The sequence below is a fragment of the Marmota marmota genome, unplaced genomic scaffold (assembly GCF_001458135.2).
Source record: "Marmota marmota marmota unplaced genomic scaffold, marMar, whole genome shotgun sequence".
Lineage (NCBI taxonomy): Eukaryota > Metazoa > Chordata > Mammalia > Rodentia > Sciuridae > Marmota > Marmota marmota.
In genome coordinates, this window is record NW_026000005.1 from 53,767,281 (window position 1) to 53,792,883 (window position 25,603).

The 25,603-nt window shown below is 54.7% G+C and overlaps 1 protein-coding gene across 2 annotated transcripts; it reads right to left on the reverse strand.

Moving 5' to 3' along the window:
• Positions 1 to 2,848: 2,848 nt before the first annotated feature.
• On the reverse strand, positions 2,849 to 25,523 carry Thap4 (THAP domain containing 4). Of its 2 annotated transcripts, XM_048808951.1 has the most exons (7): positions 25,427 to 25,523; positions 22,929 to 24,094; positions 12,513 to 12,672; positions 9,838 to 9,947; positions 8,869 to 8,972; positions 3,241 to 3,402; positions 2,849 to 3,076 (listed from the first exon to the last, which is right to left on the reverse strand). In XM_048808951.1, the coding sequence occupies exons 2-6, from the start codon at positions 23,836 to 23,838 to the stop codon at positions 3,274 to 3,276; spliced, it is 1,413 nt and encodes a 470-aa protein (XP_048664908.1). In that variant the 5' UTR covers positions 23,839 to 24,094; positions 25,427 to 25,523; the 3' UTR covers positions 2,849 to 3,076; positions 3,241 to 3,273. The 2 variants fall into 2 exon arrangements, with proteins under 2 accessions (XP_048664908.1, XP_015337177.1); XM_015481691.2 differs by lacking the exons at positions 3,241 to 3,402; positions 25,427 to 25,523 and adding an exon at positions 24,393 to 24,448.
• Between the last annotated feature and the right edge of the window lie 80 nt (positions 25,524 to 25,603).

Genomic DNA, 25,603 nt, shown 5'->3' on the forward strand with positions numbered 1-25,603 from the left:
GGAGGAGGCAGCTTCTGACACTGACCCCTGCCACCAAGCAAGGCCAGGGGACTGCGGATCCTTAATAACTGGGGAGTGACCGGAATTGCCTACATGAGATTTTAAATCTAGGAGCAATAAATACAACACAAACTGGAAAAAATGTCAGCCGCAGAAGGCACATGGCCCTCCGGGCCCAGGGCAGGCATGTGAGGATGCTGGCGTGGGCTCCCTTCTGGGGTGAGGATCTTTGGAAGGAGAGTGGAGGCATAGTATTATGATAGCATTGAATGCCACTTTTAAGATGTGAGAATGTGGGGCCGTGGCTGTGGCTGTGGCTCAGTGGTGGAGCACTCACCTAGCACGCATGAGGCACTGGGTTTGATCCTCAGCAACACATAAAAATAAAGATACTGTGTCCACCTAAAACTAAAAAAAAAAAAAAAAAGATGCCAGAATGTTGGTTTTATGTAATGTGTATGTTATCTCAATCTAAAAAGGGTGACTTAAGAGAAAGACATTAGCGTCATTATTCCAATTCAAGAGTTCATGAGCTCTGAAAGTCAAGAAAAAAAAATATAAGAGAAATGCAGACCAAAACTACCCCCAGGACTTCATTTCCCACCCATTAGCTTGGCCCAGATCCAAGCTGGACAGCAGTCCCTGTGGTCCAGGGGTGGGCAGCTGTGGTGCCAAGGCCAGCTCTGTGGAGGAAGGGCCACCTCTGAGCTGGCCAGGCAAGCCTGTACTGAAGTCTGCCTTGGTCAGACTGCAAGAAGCCAGGGAAACGCTCTGGCCTGGGGACTGCAGGATGGGCAGGTCCTGCTGCCCCCAGTGCAAGCTGGCAGCCTAGGGAGCATGGGCAGTTCCCGCATGTGGACATGCACACAGCTGCCCGGACAGCACTGACCCCAGGCAGGAGACCTTTTCTAAACTGAACAGCTGTGTTGGTGACTTAGGCACAAAGAGAAATTAATTATTCCAATTGTATCATATTTTAATTTTATGCCTTCATGGGAAAAGTATAGAGTAGCTCCCCAAAATATCAAACTTCAACAGCAGTCCTTATTGTAACTATTATTATTTTGAACGAATTATATTATCCTGTAGGATAAAGCAAATAGTGCTGTGATAAACCACTGTTTTCAGCTTAAGAGAAATGAGGTAAAGTCCAAGTATATAAGTAAAAAGTCACTATAATCTTAAAATGTGAATTGGAAACATTAATATGAACCCATAATTTTTTTCCTTTTTCTTTTTGTCATTCTTTTTTTTTTTTTTTTCTCCATACTGGAGATTGAACCCAGGGGGGGCTCTTCACCACTGAGCTATACCCCCAGCCCTTTTTATTTTTTTATTTTGAGATGGGGTCTAAGTGACCCAGGCTGGCCTTAAGCTTGCCTCAGCCTCCTGAGCTGCTGGTATTGCAGGCATGGGCCTCGGGCTGGTCCTCTGCCAGCAGAGCTGGGGAGGAGGGTCCTGAGCTCTGCAGGCTTGGGGAAGGCAAACGAGGAAGCTGTCCTCCAGGCTGGGGGGAGGTCTGGAGGAAGAGCAGCCGCCATGAGGCTCTGTACCCCACCAGTGGGGCCAGGCTCTGTGGGGAGGGCCTCTGGGTCTGGGACCTACAGATGGAGGGCTCCTGGGCCAGACGGCGTGTGATGTGGGCCCTGCACTGATCAAAGAGAACTGAACACCTGGGAAGGTCAGGCAGAGCATCAGCAGGAGTGGAGCCTGTTGGATAGCCCTGGAGGGCCAGGCACCTGCTGGAACAGCACACCTGAGGGGGAGGGGGAGCACCCACACGGGGCACCCAGGGTGAATGGGAAGGACTTTGGGACTCCCAGGACAGCCAAGAGGGCTTAATGGCAGGAGGGAAGAGGGGCCACGCAAGGTGGAAGGGTGACAGCCCAAAAGGGCACCCTGTCCAGGTGGAGGGGCAATAGCTTCAGGTTCCTCAACGTGGGCCATAGTGCCAGCTCACGTCCTCGCCACTGGCCATACCTGCCTCGGAGCTGGACACAGGCCTGGGCTCTCCCTGAACTGAGATGGGGGCCACCCAACCTGGTAATGCCTCTTGTCCCCATTCCCTGACGCAGGGCTGCAGCTGCCTGAGCAGATGTCATCCCCTGCAGCCAGAGCCCCCTATGTCTGCTGCCCATCACTCCCAGGGGAGGCCGTTGGTATAGAGGGGTTTGGAAAAGGGCTCTTCCCTGGTGTTTAGGTGCATGCCAAGTAGTGCAGACCTGGGCAGCCGCCATCATGTCTGGAATCCACTCACACCCAGCAGCAAGTGGGGGAGGTACAGATTCCCCGGGGCTGGAGCTGGGTGGAGGGAGGGGTCACGGCAACAGAAGCAAGCCTTATGGAGTACGAGTGAAACAGGCACGATGCTGGCAGTCCCCGCAGGCCTGGCTCCCAGGGCACCTGACTTGGGGGAAGAGGCCTAGACTCTTGATCCTGAAGGTGATGGAAATGACCTCGATTCTTTCTCTTTTTGGAGGCAGCGGGATGGGCTCAGGTGGTCCTCCTGCTGCAGCCTCAGAGGCTGGGACCCCAGTGTGGCCACTGCACCCAGGGCTGGGATCCTCCCCTTCACCTTTTGTCTACAATGCTGAGGGCTGCTCTGCTGAAGACTGTGGGTACTTTAGATGGTGTTTAAAAAAAAAACTGCAGGAAGACAGAGAGAAATGTGTCTATTCTGTAGATTTTCTTTTGCAGGGCAGGGGATGGAACCCAGGGCGAGCTCCACCGTGGAGCTCCATCCCAGCCCAAGAGAAAGTATTTAGGGAAAAGACTTTGTGAAGAAGCGGCCAGCAGCAGATAGAAACGTGTGCAGTCTACACAGGAGGTGACATTCAGTCCTCAGCCGTAAAAATAAAGGCCTTTTATTTGGTTTCTCGACACCACTCCAGGAACATCTGGACAGCGCAGCCCCGACAGCCTGCAGCCATGCAGGGCCCGGGCTCTGGAGTGCTGGCTACAGGGTCACCTTCTTGTAGGTGACATGAAGATGCTGGGTCAGTGGCTGCGTGGTGGTCGCCATGGACACTGTCTGTTCAAGTTTGCCTTCAGAATTCAGCCTGAATTTTCGGGTAATCTGAGTAGAGAACAAAACAAGATGCCTTAGTTTTATTTACAAAAGATCCACTCACCCAGGCCTCAAACCAGCGGGTGATGCTGGGCCCTGAGCCCCTGCAGGGCACCAAGGTCCTGGTTTCCCACCCTAGGCCTGCGCCCACAGGTGAAAGTGGAGCTGGTCACCTCAGGTTGAGATGTCATGTTCTCGGTCTCCACTCAGCACCTCACGTGCTTCCCTGCTGTGACCTCCACCTTCACCTGCAGCCTGGATTCAAGGCCAACGTGTCCTTGGGAAACCCCAGCCAGCACCTGTGCAGCCACTAGTCCATGAGAATCCCGATGAGGCTGTTTCCACGAGAAAGGAGCACGCAGTGATCAGGTGTCGGGTCAGAAGGTCCCGCCTGCCCCAATGCTTGCTGACCCACCAACACTCTTGTAGGGTTAGGGTTAGCTGGAGAAATCTACCTACACCTGCAGCCCCAGACCAGCCTAGAACTCAGCCCCGTCTCAAAGTAAAAAGGGCTGGGGTATGGCCTGGTGGCAGAGCACCTACCGAGCATGCCCCAGTGCCAATCAATCAATCAATCAATCAATCAACAAGGGCACCAGAGAAATACTAGGCATCCAGGACCAAGGCCCAGAGAGAAGAAATCTATAAAAAAAAGTCAGTGAAGTAAATGATTTTAACAAGATTATGTGATAAAAGAATATTTTAAGAGTTCATTGTTATTTCTACATACTAGCAAAAAAAATTGGAAAATTAAAAAAAGTCATTTATAACAGCACCCAAAACAACAAAATCCTTAGTGATAAATTCTACAAAAGATGTATAATACCAATACATTGCACAGGGTCATGAAATCTGGGACAGGAGAGACCTAGAACTGTCAGAGTGCAGTGCCACGGACGTCCCTGGCCTCATGATGGGTCTACAGACCATCTCCTCTCGCTGCAGGCCTCTGTGTCCACGGGTGACAGCCCCACAGGGCTGGAGGCTGCAGCTGCCCCTTCTGCTCTGCTGTTGGGGGCACACACCACACACCACAGCACGACCAGACTGACCACAGACTGCACCGAGGGCTCAGGTGCCCCCTTGCACATTCAGCTGGAAATTCCAGTGACCCAAACAAATGCTCCTTTAGAAACTAACAAGCTGGTTCTAACTGGGTCCTAGAAGAGTCAGATGAATTTTGGAAAAATGGAAATGCTGGACCATGAGTATTAGTTAATTTAATAGAAAGCACAGGGTCCACCCAGCGTGGTGTTAGGAGGAAGAAAAGTGGAGTCCAGTGTCCGCCCTGCACACGGACAGACTCACAAACATCGAGTGGAAGGCAGTCTTTGAGAAACGAGAAATGGTGCTGGAGCCGGGGGGCTGATGGGGGGAACCTGGCCACCCCACATGATAGACCTCAAGCCAAAGGAAAGGCCAAGAAGCCTCCTGAGGAGCGTGAGCTGTAAATCTCTCCAGCTTTTCTTAAGTAAAAAAAATCCGACAGGACACGGAAAACACTAACTACAAAACAAAGAACTGATAACAGCACTAAGATGTTCTGTTCTTTCAAAAGCACTATTTAAGAAGGGGAGGGGAAGGCGCAGGAGTGGAGCACAGACCCAGAAGACCCCGAGAGCAGCAAGGTGCCGCTGGCCTGGCGCAGCAGAGGGCAGCAAGCACAGTGCCACCTTGATTCAAAATGCGGTATGATATGCGCAGGTGGACAGACAGAATGAGACCCTCATAGGAAACCAGAGAGGGCTGGGGCGAGGCTGGGTAGAAGAGTACCCAGGTTCCAACCCCAGCACCAAGACAATGGCCAGTCGGGTGCAGTGGCCACACCTGTGATCCCAGCAGCTCAGGAGGCTGGGGCGGGAGGATTGTAAATTTGAGGCCAGCCTCAGCAACTTAGCGAGGCCCTAAGCAACTTAGCAAGATCCTGTCTCTAAATAAAAAATAAAAAGGGCTGGTGTGTGTGTCAGCGGTTAAATACCCCTGAGTTCAATCCCCAGCACACACACACACACACACACACACAAAAAAAAATAAAATAAAATAAAAAGACCCAAAAGGTAGGCACCAGCACTAGCCCCACAGAACCTGTCCACACCCCCATCCCTTTGTCCCCAGCCTCCAGATGCACCCAGAGACAAGCACCCACACAAGCACCGCAGGGGAGCAGTGCAGCCCGCAGGCCACGCTCCCCAGGGACCCCACACCTGTCTCCACTGGTCCCGCTGGGGAAAGAGCAGACACACCCAGGTGGGCACTGTCTGGCCACTTGCCAGCCTTCCAGCATGGGACATGTCCTACTGGGGACCCTATGGGCGTCTGAGGAACAGACAGACTTCCTGTGAGGGCCTCGTTTTTCTGTCTGTCCACCAGCATGTAACATCCTGCACACAAGTGTGGATCGTATGTGACTGACTGCACGAGCACAGAGCATCCAACAGCCAAAAGATGTATTCCACCAAGAAAATGGGGCACATGACGGGGTCCAGTGATGGACAGAGGTGGCAGGGCCGTGTGGGAGAATCCTTGCAGGCGTGGGCAGCTGACCCCCCTGGGAGGGCAGGCATCTCCCACGGCACACAGGCCCGTCAACGCAGCGGGGTCAGGGACACCGAGGGAGGGTCTAGGTTCCACTGTGCGGCTTCCAGGAAGCAGAGCCTGTGTTAGTAGAGAGACTGCTTCAGTAAGACACCAACACAGAATCTAGGAGGGACAAGACTGGCAACTTGAATCAGATAAAATTAAAAATTTGTTCTCAAAAGCAAGTTTAAAAAACAAAAGCGATTCCGTCTGAAGAGGTACTGGCGACTGACAGAGGCAGGGTCCCCCCAAGGAGGGCTCCTGCTGGACACTGGGAAGAGTGGCTCTGGGTCCTGGGTCCTCTGGGTCCTGGGTCCTCTCTGAACCTCAGGGGGCAACGGGCAGCCCTGCTCTGGCCAGGCTGTTGCCAGGCCTGACGGGCTGCAGCACAAGGAGTCAGACAGCAGGACGGGGGCACAAACGAGGGGGTGGCCAGACCTGGGGAGCAGTGCCCGCAGGTGGCCTCCAGAGGCTGGGCTCCTTGGTATCTGCAGAGGGCACCAGGAGGCACCACCCAACCTCCTGGACCTGGGTGGCAGCTGGGAACATGCAGCCCAGGAAGAGGAAAGCCCGACTCCTACCACCAACAGCACGACCCCAGCCTGCCCATCAGAGACAGACGGACAAACAGAAAGCTGCCTGCCCTGGACACACCTTGAGGACGTCAGGCCTAGTGAGAGAAGCCAGACCCAAGAACATGGCCCCATCTTTGGAAGCGCTCAGAACTGGCCAGTCTGGAGACACAGATGAGCGTCTGTCAAGGGCCAGGGAGGGTGGGGACCTGAGGGAACCAGTTGGTGGCACAGGGTTTCTTTTGGGATGTGAACATGCTGTAAAATCAACTGGTGATGGTTTCACAACTCTGGGTACACTAAAAATCACAGAATTGTGCTCTTTAAGGGACTGACTGCTGCAGTATGTGGATTATATCTTTAACATTCAGAGAGCAGGGCATCAGTGCCTCAGAGCACCAGCGGGCCTTTGGCTAGGCCCAGAGCACAGGGCCATCAGGAGGAGATGCCCAGCCCTGAACCCGGCAGCTGGGCTGGCTTCCAGCAGCAGGACAGAGTCTCCTTCTTAGGAGTCCATGCAGAAACCTCTTTCCTCCTGGGGTCTGCACTGACACACACACACACACACACACACACACACACACCGGGAGGGTGCTGTGGGACCAGCCCCAACAACCCCAGGTGTGCAGGCTGCAGTGTTCTCCCTGGCCTCACTCTTATGGGGACTGGGGTGTGTTCTGTCGGAGAGTTGGTGCCTGTTTCCTCCAGACCTACCTGCCCCTGTCCCTTTCCTGCCTTCCTTGTGTCCCTTCTGTTGGGGGTGAGGGTGCCTTGGCTTCCAGTGCTACTCTGCTCAGTCCTACTCATGAATCTGGCTGGGGGTGGTCTTGGGACCCCCGCAACACATCATGCATCTGAAGAAACCTCAAAGAGGAAGTGCAGAATCAAAACAAAACAAAACAAAACATTATAAAGCAACTTGGGAGGAACAGAAGAATGGAGAAAGAAGAAAACTAAGACCACAACCAGCACCTCAGTGAGAAGCAAGTGCAGAGGCAGCGCCCGCAGCCCCAGCTAGTAGGGAGGCGGAGGCAGGAGGAGCATCCCAGGCCAGAGTGCAAGACCAGCTGGGGCAGCACAGTGAGACCCCAATCTCAAAAACAAATGTTCTCAGAGGGAGCCCAGGAGAAGCTGCCGAGCCCACGGATGAAATCAGAGAAGTCGGTCTAAAAAGGACACAAGGGGAACAGAAGGCAGTCCGTGGAAAGGAAGTCTACCAGCAAAACTCCAGATGCAGCACGACAGCTGGGAGACAAGGACAGCTCCCTGAGAGCAGAGCAAAAGGACCAGGACAGAGAGAGCAGAGAGGAAACAGAGACCCCTCGAGAGGCGCCCGCACTGCCACACCAGGCATCGCACTCTGACATGCAGAATCGGGCCATGATAACTGGCAGACAGTGGGGCTGACTCGGGAAAAGCACATAACAGAGCAGACTCAAGGGCCCTCTTTAGTCTGTGTGTGAGGAAGGAGTCCCTTCTGGCCGCGGCATAGGTGGCCCAGGAAACTAGGGGTGCTCGGGCAGGAGGTTGAGGGAGCACAACCTTCTTGTCCAAGCCGTGTCTGTGAGGTTCACCAGCAGGACATTCACCAGGAGCAAACAACACACCGTCCACACAGACGGCCCCCTGACCTTCAGGAAATACAGTGGGACGGTGGGGCCTGCTGAGCATGCTTCCTACCACAGGACACAGTGTGCGAGTCCTGCAGCTAGGAGGGAGGCTTCAGGATACAGCAGGGCTCTGGACCCAGCAGGGGACACAGGTGCCAGTGGGCTCAGCAAGGTCACGTACCCGCTGCGCATTTGGCTGTGAAGGAATTCCAGGCTGGTGTGGTGGCACATGCCTGTAATCCCAGGGACTGGGACCTGCTGTAACAGCCTGCCAGCCCCCACCAGCCCTCAGGCTTATTTGCATTTCGATGTGATCTTGATGCTTAAGAACCATAAGAAACTTGTGGACAGAGGCGTGTGGGAACCTCCTGCAGACCCGGAGCGGCACAGGAGTCCTGAGCCCCTGCACCAGGTATCCCTGGGAGAGGCTGCATGCCTCTCTGCTCAGTCCCTTTGGCTCCAGGAAGGGACCCTGCTCACCCCCTGGGGCGCCAGAACTGCAGTGCGTCACCAGAGCACACACGTCTGGGAGGTCAGGGGTCGGACTGTGCAGGAGCAGTGGGAGCACAGGAGAACCTGGCAAGAACACAGGCCCTGACAAGGAAGGGAACTCAGAGAGGGCTGCAGGGGAGCTCCCGCCACCATCCAGCCAGCCAGAGCAGAGCCCAGGCAGAGCCGCCCAGGCCAAGCCCTAGGCCAAGCGGAGGCAACACACCAGCAGAGTTGCTGCGGCTCCACCAGGGGGCGAGCCCTCTCCCTCAAATGCTGGGTTCAAAAGTGAACAGTGCTGTCACACTCAAAGGGACTGGGGACAGCAGCACACAGGAAGAGTGCCCACAAGGAGGGGCAGGCCAACCTCCACCAAAACGCAGAGCACATGTGTCCTCTGACCCAGCAACACAAGGGTGATCACGAGGGGCCAGCAGCCTGGACCACCAACCACCTACACACCAGACAGGGAGGAGTGAGAAGGCACAGAAGGTCGCCTGGGGAGGCAACCCAGCCCCACACACACCACAGACCGCGGGAAAGGCGGGCTCACCTGCTCCACGTGGGGCTCCTTGGCGAACGAGATCCTGGCGATGGAGTGGGATGCGATGCACAGCTCCTGCCCATTCACCTCACCCTCCTCCACCTCCACGACGCCTGCAGGGGGTGGAGCTCAGCTGCAGCCTCCCCCTACCAGGAAGCTGGTCTCTGAACCCCCCCCACCAAGAGGCTGGCCTCTGAACCCCCCCACCAGGAGGTTGGCCTCTGAGCCTCTCCCCCACTAGGAGGTTGGCCTCTGAGTCTTCCTCCCCTCACCAGGAGGCTGGCCTCTGAGCCTTCCAGTGCAAGGCCCCCCTGGCCTGCACATGGCCTTCCGGACCAGTGCTGGGGGGCTGGCTTCTACAGAGGTGCCCTGGACCCAGCCTTCCTACCAGAACCCCCGGCTGGAGCACTGTGTGGTGGACACACCCTCTGACTTCCTCAGTTGCCATTCCCACCAATGCCTGGGCAGCTCCGCTCCAGGCTGGGTGCTTCCTGAACACCCAAATTGAGCAGCTTTTGGGCAAGTAGGTAAGGTCAACAGCTATGCAAGCTAAATGAGGGTAATTTCTTTTTCATTTTTGGTACTGGAGATTGAATACCACAGCTTAAAACCTAAGTTGCTGAGGCTGGTCTTGAACTTCCGATCCTCCTGCCTCAGGCTCCCGAGTCATAGGGATTTCAGGCATGGGCCAGGACACGTGGCAGTCTTCTAAGTCATGGTGTGGCTGGGGAACTACTTCAGAAGGAACTCATGCTGGGGCAAGCCTGCCTTCAGGAAAGGACCCTGCCACACACCTGCCTGCCCTCGCGGAGCCCTGCTCCTCAGCTGGCACCTGCAGGCTGCAGCTCACAAGTACACCATGCCTCCACTGTCCCCAAGCAAGGATGCTTGGGAGGGCATCTGCGAGCCCTGCTTGCCACACCACTGGCCAGCGAGCTCTGTGGCCCTTGCCCCTGCTCTGCTGGGTGTGGGCAGTACCTGTGTTCTGGGCGCTGACGAAGGCCACCTTGTTGGTGTCGGGCTTGAGGCGGATAAAGCCACACTCTCTGTGCATGGGTTTGCGCGTGTCAGGGTGGAAGGAGTTGAACCTGGAGGGAAATTGAGATGTCAGGCAGGCACTGGGCTTGCCAGCGCCCACACCCAGATGTGAAGCCACCCCAGAGGGGCCATGGGCCACAGCAGCCAGTCTCACCTGAGACAGAAGTGGCGCTTGGAATCTGCCACCTCTACCACTCTAGGACTTGGCTCTTTCATGTCCACCCCTGGTGCTCTGTTCCCCAAGCCTATTGGTCACCCACCTCCTGCATAGTGCTGCCCAAGCACCTATGGATGCTGGGGGCAGCTCCAGGACCTCCCTCTGTTGAGCTATACCTAACCCAAGTCCAGTGGTTTGTATGGGAGAGACATAGCAGGCACTGGGCTGAGGCACGATCCCTAGCCAGCATGTGCCCCTGTAGCAGGCACAGGAGCACAAGGAAGAGGGGTCCATGGCTCCCACGGGGCATGTGCCCACAGCCTGAAAACTACCTCCCTCTACATCTCCAGGCAATCTGTGTACGACTCTCACAGGTGAACTTCTAACAGGTCAGGGTCAGCAGTGCACCTTGCCTGGGGCATCTGCTCACAAGAGAGGCATCGTTGAGTCTAGGGGACGTGCATGTCTAGCACCGTGTTCACACGAGATCCCATCCCATTGTTGTTTCATGCTAGTTACAAGGTGGACTCGCCAGCCCTCTGGCTGCAGGCCATAGTTTAAAGAGACTAATGACATGTGGGAGACCAACCTTGCACGTGACTGAGTCACACTCCCCGGCAGGGTACTGAGGCGCTCAGTCGCAGAAATGTGGCAGAGCTTTCCCCACCCTTCTTGGGTTTGAGGGATGGTGTCTCATGCCTGGGTGTCTTGCTATAGCCCCATAGGTGGAGCTGTGCTCACCTGTTCCTTTATAATCTAATCCCTTGCCCTGTTTAGGAGGGAATGTTCCATGGAAGTGCCTTGTGTGTGTCCCCTCCTCTTGCTCTGCCCTTGGGTGTGGCCTACCCAGGTGTCAGTCAACCTGCTGACAGTGGACATCATGAAGATAGACTCAGCCCCTGAAACCTGACCCCTGGCCTCATTTGAACAGCTTCTCCTCAATACAAGGGGTCAGCGCGTGCTCTCTCTCTCTTCCTGGAGACCTTAAAGTCAGAGGAGCCGTCACAGTGACCCCAAAGAAGAAGGTGTTTGTGTCTCTTGTGTGGTTTTACACACCTAGTTAGCCCAGTTTACCTGAAGTGACCCATGCGTGTTTTAGTCGCGAACGGAACCCAGCAACGACACTGGTCTGCATTATCTGTATCACCCAAGATCCCACTGTTACAGGTTGGACTGTGACGGCTGTCCCCTGGTCTGTCCACCCTGTGTGAATGGCTGGCTGTGGGGACTGTGGAAGGTGGGCATGGCTGCCCTGCAAGGTGTGTCCTCCCTATGCCCCACCCCCATCTCTCTGCTTCTTGGTCACCCACCTCCTGCACAGTGCTGCCCAAGCACCATGGATGCTGGGGGCAGCTCCAGAACCTCCCTCTGTTGAGCTACACCTAGCTCCATGGGACCTTTCCTTAGGAATACTGCCTCACCTCGGCCCAGGAGAAGGCCATTTGTGGACTGAGACCTCAGAAACTGTGAGCCCCCTGGACTTGCCCTCCTCTAAGTGCCATTGGGTCTTCTGGTCACAGCGAGGCAAGGCTGACACAGACACCCGTTCTGGTTCTCAGATACTCACTCTGGTTCATAGGCCCTGTCTGCTCAATCTAAAACACCACATCTGGGCACAGATAGTGCCTGTGTCCAGCGGCCTAGGAGGCCGAGGTAGGAGGATCCCTGAGCCCGGTGTGACCTTCTAAATCCCTCCAAGACTGGAGGTGTTACACAAATACAAGTGGAGCTCCTAAAATCTGAAACTCAAAACGGCATAACGTCAGGGCTCAGGAGTGCTTAACTTGTGGAGCACTCCAGATTTCTATTTCAAGATTAGCATGTGCAACCGGAAGTCTGTGCACACATCCCTAATCTAACACTATGCAGCTGGAATAGGCCTGGTCCTGAGCACCTTAGAAGAGGTCCAGTGCGCCAGGCTGACTCACTGCCACTGCCATTGTCAACAGACAGCAGAGGCAGGAGGAGGTGCACAGCTCCCTCCTCATTTCTGAGACCATGGGAGCACTCTGCCCCCAGAACAGAAGTGTTCTCCCAGTGAGTGTGTCATGGGACACAGCTGAGGACCTCAGAGGATCTCTGCTTTCCTGCAGGCAGAGACTCTGAGAACCACAGTACTAACAGATTCTTCGATCCTTAACTAGCTCATGGGTAAATATGAAGGAAAGCCATACCCCTTGTTCTCAGCAATACTGGGGTGACTAACTTCCACACGGGAATTCAGCTTGAAATCAGATTTAAACAAGCTCTTGCTCCATGCTTGGTTAACAAGCCTACGATTCTGTGGTCTGCCTAACATCTTTATATAAGTGATGGGACCAGAGAGACCATCCCGCCACTCCTGCCTCGGCCACCAGGTTCCGGAAGCCAAGAGGCTACCAGGTTCCTGCTGTACCTTCCTGCTGGTGTCTCTGTTTTGGATCAGCCCAGACTCAGGAGCCTATAGTGGAGGACTTACGAGAAGTTCAACATGGGCTGGCCCACATGGGAGATGTGCACCTCTTCCAGGTACTGGAAGGGCTGCAGGGTCGGAAAGGTCCCAGCTCCCGGAGGGTCAGACAGCCAGGTACCCAGCATCCAAGACAGCGGCTCCACCACTGGGTTCATCTTGGGAGGCTCTGAGGACAGAAGAACAGCAGAGTAAGTGGCATCCTCCGATACACCTTGCTGGGCTTACAGGGAAATGCACACGTTGCCAAGAGCATGGCTCAGACAGGTACAGCTGAGCACCAGCATATGTCATGTGCAAGACCCATTGTCAGAACCTCTTGAGTGACCACAGAAAACAGAACCCAGAGGAGCCTGGGTGTCCAGGGAAGGGCCAGAGGTCCCCCAGGTTCCCAACAAGGGTGGATAGCAGCTCCCACACGGGATCAAGGACCCTGGGCAAGGACCTGGAGATGGAGAGCAGGGGTGAGAGGCCGGGCAGGGCAAGGTAAAGAGTACAGGGGTGTGGGGCTGGAAGGTGAGGCTGACTAGCTTATGGAGCAGGCTCTAGGTCTTCCCCATTGTGCATCATCAAGCAGCACCTTAGCTGGGCTGAGAGGCTTGGGGGTGGGCAGAGGTGGGATGGTGGTGGTGGGGACAGAGTGGCTTCGAGTGACCCAAGGTCAGCTGGGTGAAGTGCCTCTATGTCCCCTACCTCTCACTGCCTGTTGGGGCTGCCTCCAGTGAGCCAGGACACTTTTCCCCAGTGTGGACCCTGCCTTCCCAGGGCCTGTGCTTGGAGGCTGGAACATGACACCAGGGAGCAGCAGAAGTGTGGGGGGCTGGGCTGACCCCACCCACCTACGGCCAAGGCAAGCACCCGTGATGCCCTCCAGGCCAGCTCTGCCAGGAGCCTTGAGTGGCAGTAGGGGAGGTAGAGGAAAGATGAACTCAGGATCCCCGGAGGTCAGAGCAACAGCTATCGACAGCTTAGACGTGTGACACAGAGTGGCCCTGAGGGTTCGGGCCTGAGCCCCTGGACAATGAGCTGCCATCATGAATGCCAGAGATACAGACCGAGAACAGGCTGCAGGCCCAGCGCTGTCAACCAGCGTCCGGGGCAGCCTGGGCCTGGTGTTCAGGCCAACAGCTGTGGCTTTGAAGAAGCCCAATCCCGAGTTTCTCAGACTCAGCACTGAGACGGAATGTCCTCCTCACACCTCAGGCTCTCCAGGCTCTGGCCCCTGAGTGCCACACATGGGGTGACCGTCAGAGCCGCTGTCACAGCCCACCCTGCCTCTGCACCAAGCAGGGCCCACTTCACGAGACCCTGTTCTGGACAGGCTGATGTCAAAGCCCTGCCTGTGGCTCTTACCAGCTGACCTGGCCCTGGGCTAGAGCCCAGGCAGGGGCCGGTTCAGGCCTGGCCAACTCAGCAGCCTGGGGTCAGGGGAATGGATGGGGGCTGGTCTGCCTGTGAATCAGTCCAGGGCTCCAGAATCTGACCTGCTGCTCCTCGAGTGGTGATCTGCAGCCTCAACCCCCAACACACCTGAGCCTTCCAGGGAGGGAAGCACAGGTGTCCTGCTGTGGCCCTCTGCAGAGGTCAGCATGAGCTAGCAGCAACCATGTCCAGGAGTCAGGGCTGGAGTACAGCGTGCCTGCCCTCATAGGGAAAGTCCTGCACGTTCCTGACTGCTCACACACTTGACCCTGGCACACGAAAGCTGGTCCTGTGGACCAGCAGACCAGGGCCTGGGATGAGCCACAGCTGCCCCCTGGTGGGTAAATGCTCAGTGGCAGCAACAGAGCTGGATGCTACTCAGGAGGCAGGACTGGGGCCACTGGCCTGGAGGGACTACACACTCACTAGTGGGACATCTGAACCCATGCTTTTGGGGGCACAACTCTGCCCTCCCCAGACCCAGAAGCCACCCTCTCCCCAGGCAAGAAACCCCCCCAGCTGCCCTCACTTCAGCCCCTCCAGAGAGGGCACACTCACACCTGACCCAGCACTAGGCAACAGGATACCTCTACCAGCAGGCACTGCAGCTGACCGAGGAGGCCCGAAGGAGGCCTGTTCTTAAAGCCTGGAGGGCAGTCCTCAAAGATAGGGCGAGGGAGACAAGAGAGCATGAGATGCACACTGGCTTTTGAAAACAGAGAGTGGGCAGGCGGCTGGGGGGGCAGCCCTTGTGGCCCTCCAAGCTGCCAAGAAGAGAGGCCAGGGAGGCTCCATATCTGCTGAGGTGCAAGGCAAGCCACTGGCCACAGACACAGAGCTGTCCTGGGCCCTGGGAGCAATGGGTGTGCCACCCCTGGTTTGTCTATTCACATTCTGAGATGGGGTCTTGCTAAGTTTCCCCAGTTGGCCTCAGCCTCCAGAATCACTACAGGTGTACACGCCGCGTCTGGCTCACAGTGAAGAAAGACCATTCACCCTAAGTGCAAGAACTCAGGGAAGAAAACACAGGCTAGGAGAAGACAGGGAAGGAGGAGGAAAACCAACACGGAACACCACCTATTCGGGTCACGGGACAGCACCCAGGAGAATTCAGAAACAGAAGGCAAACTGGCCCCCAGTGGAGTGCAGAGCAGCGACCCTGCTCTTAGGCACAGGACAGAAGAACAAGAACCACATTTCCTCACCACAGCCAGGAGCAAGTGCTCATCACAGCACAGGCAACTGTCTTCCTGCCTGACAAGAGGTGAGTGGACACGGTGTGCAGACAACACAGCCAGGCCACAGCAAGGAGTAAGAGGTTGGGCAAGCAAGCAGACCGAGCACACTCTGCCCTGGCCGGGCTACACTGTGGGGGCATGGTGGGGCTTCTCCACACAGAAGGCCCCAGGTGGACCCAGCCATGCTGAGAGGCCGAGGCCACAGACCTAATGGTCCAACAGGGTGGCAGATGCCAGGCACAGGCACCAGAAAGGTGTGGTCCACTGAGACATGCTCAAGGCAAGACACATACTGGTGCTGGACAAGAGCCAGAAGAGCCCCCGCACCCAGGGCCTGGACCACTGGCAGTCACCTATGGAAGATAGGGCTTATAGCAGACAGCTGAAATCAGTCTCCCATCTATGCTAAAGGGCCACTGGGCATCCAGGGCGTCCAGGGCCCACGGGCCCAGTAACCAGGTGCCAGTGCCATGCCCAGACCGAGGCCAGGTACTGCTCCAATCTTCTGATTTTAGGAAAAGCCAGAAACATTGATTTTGGGATAAAATATTTCTAAAGATATTTCCATACTAAAACAGAGTTCCTGCTGAGATGTGGACCACACACGCTTATCCCCGACTATCCTGTTCATGAGCCCAAGGAGCTTGGTCTCACGACACAGGCAGGTGAGCTGGGCCTGGAGCCCCACAGTCAGGGCCAGTGGTGCCCACTGGATGCAGTGTGGCCCAATGTCAGATGCTGCCCCTCCCCACCCTCCTCCCTGGTGGGTAAGAAAGCTGGTGGTCACCCCAAAATCCCGTGTCCTGACCAGTGGCTCCTGAGGATCGAGAGAAGCCTGCACTGCCCCAGTCATGTCTGAGAGGGTGGTGTTGAGCCGTGGAGGTACACAGGCAGTGGGTTCCACAGCAGGCCCGTGCCCACCCTCACCCACCGGTGCCTAGGGGTGCTGGCCCTGGAGGGAGGCGTTAGGTTACCAGCACTGTTATCCATCCAGTTGTTATCTATCCAACTGAGCAAGTGCGACAGATCCCAGCACTCGCCAGGGGATACCTGTGAAAACCTGGCAGCGGCAGCTGGGGAGAACACAGTCCAGACGATCTCAGCTGGGATTCTGTGCCTTGTGCCCTAGAGGCAGACTTGACTATAACACTCTGCCTAGAAGGGAAAAGAGCCCAGGAGTTTCTGTTGCAGCCCTCCTAAGTGCTAGGCAAAAGCTCAAGAGGACTTGGCATACACATGAGGTATCTTAGGGAGACGGAAGAGACGCAGGAGCCTACAGATGGTGGAGGGTAGTGGGCCTGGGAGGGAGGGGAACTGTGTGACAAGGCCTGGGGATCTTGTGGGCATGGCGAGGCCTTGGCTGGGCAGGGCTCTCAGAAGCCATGCTTCCCAGGCCCATAAGCTGCTTGGTGCCCAGCCAATCCACGGGCCTGGTGGAGTGAGGCAGGGCAGTGTACTGCCCCCTGGGTGAGAGCAGGGTTGCACTCTGTCCCTTCTGAGCTCTGTGACATCGGGTGGCCAGGTCTGAATGAGACCTTCTCAGATAGGGGCTGTGCCTGGGGGCTCAGGTGGGGAGAAAACTGGAGGGGAGAGGTGGGAAGCTGCAGGTTAGAAGCCTGGGGCCAGCAGGACAGAATCACCAGAGCAAGGGGAACACTTCTACTGCGCCGTGCTCAGGGAGGCTCCCAGAGGCAGGCAGTAGGAAAGTGACAGTGGCTGCCTGCACAGGACTGGCAGCAGGAACAGGTGGGCAAGCTCAGGGGAGACACAGGGCAAGGTGCATACAGGGGGCATTGGCTGGAGACCCATGGCTGGAGCCCCTGGACGAGGTCGATGGACAAGGCAGGCAGGTAAGGCGTGCCTGTGTGTCTGCTGAAGTCCAGAAGGCACAGGCGCTGCTCAGGGCCCTGAGGGTCGCAGTGGGACACTGCAGACCACGCCTCACCTTCACTGCCCTCCCAGCCTCCACTCGTAATGGCCTTGATGTGGACACCAATAGAAGGCTGGGCGGGGACAGTCACACCTTGCCAGACAGTGCTCTGGACACCTGGGGCCTTGGTCCCCTACCCACCCCTCACTTCCTGTGTCCTGGCTACTGCCTCTCAGCCTTGTTCTCAATGAAGCCTGGGGTTGGTGGTGAGGACACTGGAGCCTGAAATTTGTCAAAGTGTATGCTCAAGAGTTGTGAGCATAATCAGACCTCGTTAGAAAAATAAATTTTAAAATGAAACAAAAGTTGGGGCTGAGGCTGTAGTTCAGTGGTAAAGTGCTTGCCTCGCATGTGTGAGGCACTGGGTTCAATCCTCAACACCACATAAAAATAAATAAAGATACTCTGTGTTCATCTACAACTAAATATTTTTAAAAAAATGAAACAAAAGCATAATGAATGAGACCTAACAGATTTGCAACTTTCAACTCCTCAAATAAATCAGGCAGGCTTTTCTATGCATTTTTTTCTGATCTCATTTTTCTTTTATTAAAATCTAACCAAAATGCAAAAATAAAAATTTTAAATTTTGTACAAGAAATTTAAACTTTCATTTCCTAGCCCGAGACATTGAAAGCAGGCTTACCCATTCCCAAGTTTTTAGAACTCCAGCACACCAGCAAGGTTCCTCAAGGTTGTTTTCTGCCAACTACCAGGAAATGTCTGCACCTGGCTGTGGAGGCGCTGCGGGAAGTGGGTGCTAGGTCCAGGAGCATTCTGGGAACTGTAGTTCACTCAGAAGATCACTTCTCACAGGAAGTGATGCACACAGGGCTGCAGAGCTGGAAGGAGCTTTGCAGGACAGGCCAGAGATTAGGTGTGCCATGTAGAGGAGGAAACTGGCCCCTCTGCCACCACCACTGGCCACAGCAAAGGGAGCTACCACGAGCCAGGCACATTACAGCCCCTCCACTCATCCTATGCCCATCCTGCTGGTGGAACAGCACAGACAAGCCCTGGGCCTAGGGCAGAATCCTTCCTGGGGGGCCACTTCATATCACTCTGTGCTGGCGACCAGGTTGTCTCCCACTGTCACACAGGAAAATGGCACAGTATGTCATGGAGGAAGATGCTGAGGCTGTGGGCCAGCATGGGCTGGACCAGGGAGAGGGGCTACCTTGCCAGGGCACCCAGGAGCTAGGGGCTCTTTCCAAATGCTACCAAGGCCCTGGCTTTACCACCCATGAAATGGAGGGGCACACAGAGATACAGAGGAAACCAGAATCCACGCGGGAAAATAGAGCAAGTATTTCTATAGCAGTAAACAACACAAAAGGGTCCATGTAATTATTATATGCAAACAACAGGTGTGACCATCTAGTTAGTCAAAAGACTCTAGAACGATTAGAATTATAAGAGAATCTGCTACAGTGACTATGTTCTACATTAAGCAGCCTTTTCATATATTATCAACAACCAGACTAAAGCCAATGGTGGGGGAGCTTCCAGTCTCCACTCCAGCAAGTAGTGCATTCAACACACCCCATCTAACAAGAAAAACAAAAAAGGGACAAACACCAAAACAACCTCCTGTGGGCTCACAGGGAGGGAACAGAAATGGCCCCGAAACACGGAGCACCAGAGGAGGGGCCACAGACGGCCCCTGAACATGGAGAACCAGGAGGGGCCACAGACGGCCCCCCTAACATGGAGCGCCAAGTAGGAGCCACAGACGGCCCCCTAACACAACCACAGCCAGGTCTGCTAACCTGGGCAGCAGCCCTAGGGCCCTAGTGCAGGGGCCCCATGGTGGCAGTGGTGGGGGAGACTGAGTGCCTGCATTCAGGGGGGCTCTCTGGGGCCACAACCTGGCACCTGCCTCTGCAGGGCTCTGTCTCCAGCAAGCCTCACCTCAGGTCTCTGGCTGGGTGCTGCAGTCTTCAGACTGAGTTTGTGAAGCTGCGTCCAGCACGCTCTGTGCTACGTGAGAGAGCACACAGCCGTGTAGGAGACGCCCAGGGGGATCCCAAGAAAGGGCTCAGATAAAGATGCTGCCGCAGAAAGGACTGCCCTCAGTGGTTCCTCAGGGCCGAGGGGGGGTCACCAGAAACCTCACCAACTGAAGGGCAGAGGAACATGGGGCACTACCCAACCAGTCCAAGTCAGAGCACCAGCAAGCCCTGAGATAGTACCCAGCGCGCCTCACAAGAGCAGTGGGAATACCAGAAAGAGCAGGGAGGAGCACGGCTGAGGATCTCCCCAAACCAGCAACACACAGCAGACCGCAGAGGCCGGGGAGGCAGAGAACACCCCACACAGCACAGCACACTCCGACTACAAAAGCCCAGGGACAAGGAAGGTCTTGAAAGGAGCCAGGGGGCAGGCCTCACCCATGGAGCAAAAGCTCAGGGACAGAGCAACTCCCAGGGCTGGAGGGGGCTCAGTGCCAGGAGGAGCAGTGTGGGGGAGGGAGGGCAGGTGGGTGCTCTCCCCTCCTGCTGACACCAAGCTGGACTCACAGGGAGGCAGGGACGGGGTTCTGTCACAGGCCCGCGCTCCACTCTCCAACACCACAGTGCTACGAAAAGTGGCCTCATTGTGAATGTCAAGCACAAACTCCAGACGGCCGCCAGAAGCCAGACTGGTGTGCTAACGAAGTGGGGACACAGGAAGTGGGAGGAGGAGCAGGGGGCGAGCTGGGGGAGGCCCACGCTGACCCAGCAGCTCCTGCGACTGCCCCAAGGGGGACTGGCCCAAGCACACCAGCTGAGAGAGACACCATCAAAAAAACAAGAGCACAGGGGCTGGGGGCCTGGCTCAGCGGTAGAGCACTTGCCTATCTTGCGGGGGGGCCCTGGGTTTAATCCTCAGCATAAATCAATAAAACAAAGGTATGTGTCCAACTACAACTGAAAAATGAATATTTTAAATAAAAGCAGAGCACAAAAGGAAAAAAATTAAAACCTAAAAAAAAAAGGATAGGCATCAGAGCAGATTTAAAAATAAAATCCAATTATGTGCTATCCATAAGAAGCCTACCATAAATAGAGACACAGGAAAAAGAGAAAGGTATACATGCTAATGCAACCAGAGAAAGCAATTAATGCAGAAAAGACCACGGGTCCGCAAAGTCCTGGGGACCATGTGCCCCCTGCTCCCAGGCACTCACAGAAAGAGCAGGCCTGTTGGGATGGGTTCACCCTCACTCTTCTCAAGTTCACGGGGGCATTCACCAAGAGAGCCACATTCCAGGCCTAAGACACACCTAAACCTATGTGAAAGCAGAAATCATACACTGTGTGCTCGTGACATGATGGAATGGAACTGGACATCTGGACCATGGAAGGGAACATGGGGGGGATGCAGCATGTCCTGGCCCTCCCCACCTCCAGTGCTGGCCAGTATGGCAGCTCTCTGGACCGTTAGGTCTGCACAGGGCCTCACTGTGTGGGCACTACTGATTCATCACTGGCCAACAGTGGTTAGCTTAGTCTGTAGCCCACACCCAGGGCAGGGGTCAACAGGGCTTTCGGCTCCAGCCCTCTTGTGACCATTACCACCCCCAGGAGTAGCCTTAGAAGCACAACTGAGGTGTGGTTGAAAGGGCTTCTGAAAAATAACAAAAGACACTCCTTTCAGCCACACTCAGGAGATGCAGAATCTTAAGAGCACTGTGCCAGGAGTCAGGCAAGACCAAACTCTCAGTTCTCAAGTCATGGCACCACAGCGCTTGGCGTGAGGATGGGGGAGCTTTCCTGCCAAGACTGGGTGCTGGGCAAGTCTGCTCCCTCTCACCACGGCTCACCACCACCCCGAAGGCCTTGCTGGTGCCACAGGAGCAAAAACAGAAATAAAGACATATGGTTTAGGAAGGAAAAAACAGAACTGTCTGTGGACAATATGAATGCAGAAAAAGCTCAAGAATCCACAAAAAATTCCTGGAACTAACAGGAACTTTAGCAAGGCTGCAGAATATGCAGTTTACATACAAAACATTGTTTGCTTTCCTGTATACTAGTAATAAGCAATTGGATCTTGAAACTAAAACACAACAGAATTAATATTTGCACCCAAAGTGGAAATATTTAGGTATAAATCTCACGAAATATGTATATATTTTGTTAAAAACTACAAAACTAATAAAAATGATGTTATATAAGAGCCTAATAAGTGGAAGTATCTCATGTTCATGAACTGAAAGACTCCACATGTTAAGATGTCAGTTGACTTGATTTACGGACTCAACAGACAAAACCAAAGTCCTAGGAAACCGCTTTCTAGATGGTACAGACTGACACTACAGGTCGAGGGAAGGGCAGAACACCTGGGGCAGCCCACAGTGCAGTGAAGAACAAGGTGGGCAGCTGCCCCACCGCAAGGCTCCCGGGAGGCTACAGGAAGCAGCCCAGCATGGAACTGGCCGAGGAACATAGATCATCGCCTCTAGGTTCAGTCCCCAGTAACCCCTCAAAAATCAGTAAATAAATTCACAAACCAGAAGAATAGAAAAATAAATTTTAAAAAAATTAAACAATAAAAGGCAGACCCAAATTCCAACATAATAGTAATCACAACTGCAAGGGATTACCCAATAAAAATGATGATTCTCAGACTGGATTTTTAAAAAGCTATCAAATAAAACGATAGGAAAAGACTGAAAATAAGGAGACAGGTAAGACTTCAAACATAACAGAGGGTTTTTCTGTGTTGCTAAGTTAGGAAAATATAGGCATCTAACAACAAGGTCTTAAAACCTAAAGCAGAACTTGGCAGAGGCACAGGAAGAAAGGTCACCTCCAGAACCCCAGGAAAAGGCTGACCCCTCTGCAGAAACCCACAGACTGAGTGCCTGACAGGAAGCCTGCAGAGAACAATGTAACCAGCTGGTAGAGAAGTGCATTCCAAGATCAGACCCTGTCTTAGCACAAAACCTCCAAAGATCTCAAAAATCAGATTGCTTTAAGAGACCACATCATTAAAACTTAAGCAATAAAATTAATAATTCCAAAAGATTAGCTGCAGCATGTACTGGAAACAAGTTCAGGAGCCCCGGAAACTCTCACCGCACCAGCATGGGGCAGGAAAGCGCTTTCCACATGCACGCCACAGGGAAAGGACACTATCCTTAACACATAAAACATTATACCTTGAAATCCACTTTGAAAGTACATAAAACTAAAACAAGGTGAAAACAAACAGCCAATAAATACATGAAAACACAGGAAGAAACCTGTGCGCAATGGCCAAGAAGGTAACATGGAAGAGTACAGACCAAGTTTTTAATACTAACAGAGACCAGAATTGGGAGGTAGGTGAACTAGGGAATTCTCAGCACTTCTTAGCCCATATTTCTGTGGTGTTTTAATTTTTACAGAACAGACTGTATCGTACTTGAATAGATGTTTCAACACTGGATAGATATTTAAAGAAATGATTATGGGTGTTCAAAATGATTTAGCCTCAAGGACGTTCAGAAAACAGTAATGGAAGGGTGTCCAGGGACGCGAAGGGTCTCCTGCATCTCTCTGAGAGTTTACTCACTCTGCTTTATCTCTGTGAGATTCTAACTTGCCTGGAGCTTGGCTCTGGGAGCATGGACAGGGAGCAGACTTCTGGGGTCCACCAGAGGCCCACTGTGCAGTGGGGTGCAGGCTGACCTTCAGTGACCTTTCCACACACCCAGGAGCAAGTGAGGTCAGCTATCTAATCTGAGTCCCCTGTCCACAAAGTGTGGCTACTGTCAGGTCCCATCCCAGACCCAGGGAGTAGGTCACCCGGCCCTGCTGCAGGAAAACCACCTCCGGGGGAGGGAGGGGACTCACGCTCGGTACTGACCGCGGCTGGGGGGCAGCAGGCCGCTCAGGTAGGGGAAGCTCGCTTTCCTTAGCTGGTCCAGCTTCTCGCGCAGCTTGCGCACCTGGCTGTCGGAGCGGCTGACCCTCTGCCGCAGGCTCTTGAGCTCGCCGTTCTTCTTCTCCACCTGCTCCCGCAGGCAGCACACCTGGCTCTTGCTCTGCCGGCCAGAGAAGCAGTACGAGTGCAGCGAGTCGATGAGCCTGCAGGCCCCCGATGCAGACAGGATGACCTCGTTGATGGACATGGGGCTGGCATCGCTCTGCTGGCTCTGCACGGCCTCCGCAGCTGGCTTCGGGGTGACATCCGTGGGCGGGGCGGAGGGGCTCTGGGCAGGCTTCTGTGGCGTGGCAGTGAGCGAGGCCCTCGGAGGGCTGTGGGCCACACTCTGGTCCGGCCCCAGGCTACTGCCGCTGCCGCTGGGCTCCACGTCTCTCTTCAGCCTCTTCCGGTCAATGGGCTCTCGGGGAAGGGAAGGCCTCTCTCGAGTGTGTCTGGAGGAGAAGCTGTAGGAATGCAGTGCGCCGATGAACCTGCAGGCCCCAGAGCCGGGGGGAGAGAAGTCTTCCGCCGACACCCCGCTGCGCTCTGCCCCGCCACCCTCGGCCCAGGCGGCGCCAGCAGGCCGGCCCCTGGCTTCCTCCGCACATGCTCCTTCTTCTCCCTGGCTGCCGGCCCTGGTGGCCGATGGTCCACCTCCGGGGGTCTTCCCCAGACACTGCTGGGCCTGCTCCTGAAGGCGGGGATCTGGGGGGGTCCTGGGTGTGGCATCACCCTGCAGAGTGGCTCGCTTCAGCTTGCGGGGCTCTGGCTGGGCCATCAGGGTTCCACTGGAGGAGGGAGAGCTGCTCACGGCCCCTCTCCCGGCTGCTGTGCTCCCGCGGCCCCTCATGGCCCCCGAGGCCTTGCTGGCGTCCTTTCTCCGAGTCCGGCCATGGCCTGCAGCCCCCCTCTTCTTCTCAGTCAGGTGGAAAATGGAGGGCACTGCTGTGGGCTTGAGCAGGCGGTGCTGGTCCTCCAGCCTTTTGGAGAAGCTGTCTTTGGTGAAATGTTCACTACAGAGGAACGAATACTTAGTGGGGGTCCAGTTTTCCCTCTGAACAGCTTTCAACCACTGGATCAGGCGTTTTGAGTCCTTTAGGGGGAACCTGCGGGATAAATGATAAAAGTACTCATAAATAATTAAATGTTCCCCCCCCAAATTACCAATTATAAAATCAAAACAAGTGTTTTGCAAACATGGAAACCTGCACTGACTTCATCTGCTTAAGAAATACTCCATGGGCTGGGGCTGGGGCACAGTGGTAGAGCACTCACCTTGCATGTGTGAGGCACTGGGTTCAATCCTCAGCAGCATATGAAAAAAGGAAAGTATTGTGTCCATCTACAACTAAAAAAGAATAACTCCTCTACAGACTTAAAGGAGCTGGGCATGGTGGTACTCACCTATAATCCCAGACACTTGACAGGCTGAGGCAGGAGATCATGAGTTCGAAGCAGCCTCAGCAACTTAGCAAGGCCCTAAGCAACTTAGACCCTGTCTCAAAATAAAAAAATAAAAAGGGCTGGGCATGTGGCTCTATGGTTAAACGCCCCTGGTTAACTTAAGGAAAAATGTGTACTTACAAGTTACTACTAGAATAGGATAGGGAAAGCTCAACAGTCTACTCTTTGGGAGCCCACAGTCTACAGGGCAGAGAGGAAAAATTCATTGCTCCTCACCGGCTGTGACAGATGCCCTATGGGCACACAGGAAGCTCCAGCAATAAAGTACCAGGACAACTGGAAGTAGCTCTAGAAGCTGACCACTGACCAACCCTGAGGGTGTGCCTAGAAGGTAGACTATGGGCACTTAAACCAGGGAGGCTGATTCCTCTATTGAGAAGCCAGGCAGTTTGGCTGCAGATATAGGGGCGCAAGGCCAGAGAGTGAGCCTGGCATGGTGACTGCCCCAGCATGGACCCCGCTCTAGAGCAAGACTCAAAGGCTGTATTTCTGTGCACTTCCACCAGCCAGGTGAGCGTAAGGATGTAATGAGTGAAATGAGCCGGTCACAGGACAAGTACTGCCTGTACTCACGATCTATGCTACAGATCCATACAGACACCAAGACACATACAGCAGGTACTGAGAGTACCCAAATTCCCAGAGCCGGCAGGTGGGAGGAGAAATGGGGAGTTAGCATTTACGCAGTTTTAGCTTGATGGTGGAGATGACCGCATACAGTGTCACCGTATTTAGTGCCACTTAGAGGAACACTTAAAAATGGTTAGGATAGTAAACATTTTGTGCATCATGCCATAACTTTTAAAAATCAGAAAAAGAAAAATAAGGCAAGCTGTCCTGGGAGGTGCCGGAAGGGACGGTATTATAGCTCCTCCATCAGCTAACCCAGACCCTCGACCACCACTTCATCGTGGCGCAGAGGCGCCCGCACGACACCTCTCCGGGCTCCGTCCACCTGGGGTCCTCCAACCCACCTGAGGCTGCTGTGGGCCAGGACCGGCCGCAGCGGAAGGTGCGGACGTCGGGGCCACGTGACCTCCTAACCCCTCTCGGCGGAGGCCCCAGTGGGCCCNGCGTGCGCGACCCGTCGTCCGGCTTAATGGCCACGCCCGCCCGCACCCCAACACCGCCAGCAAGCAGAGGTTTTGAGC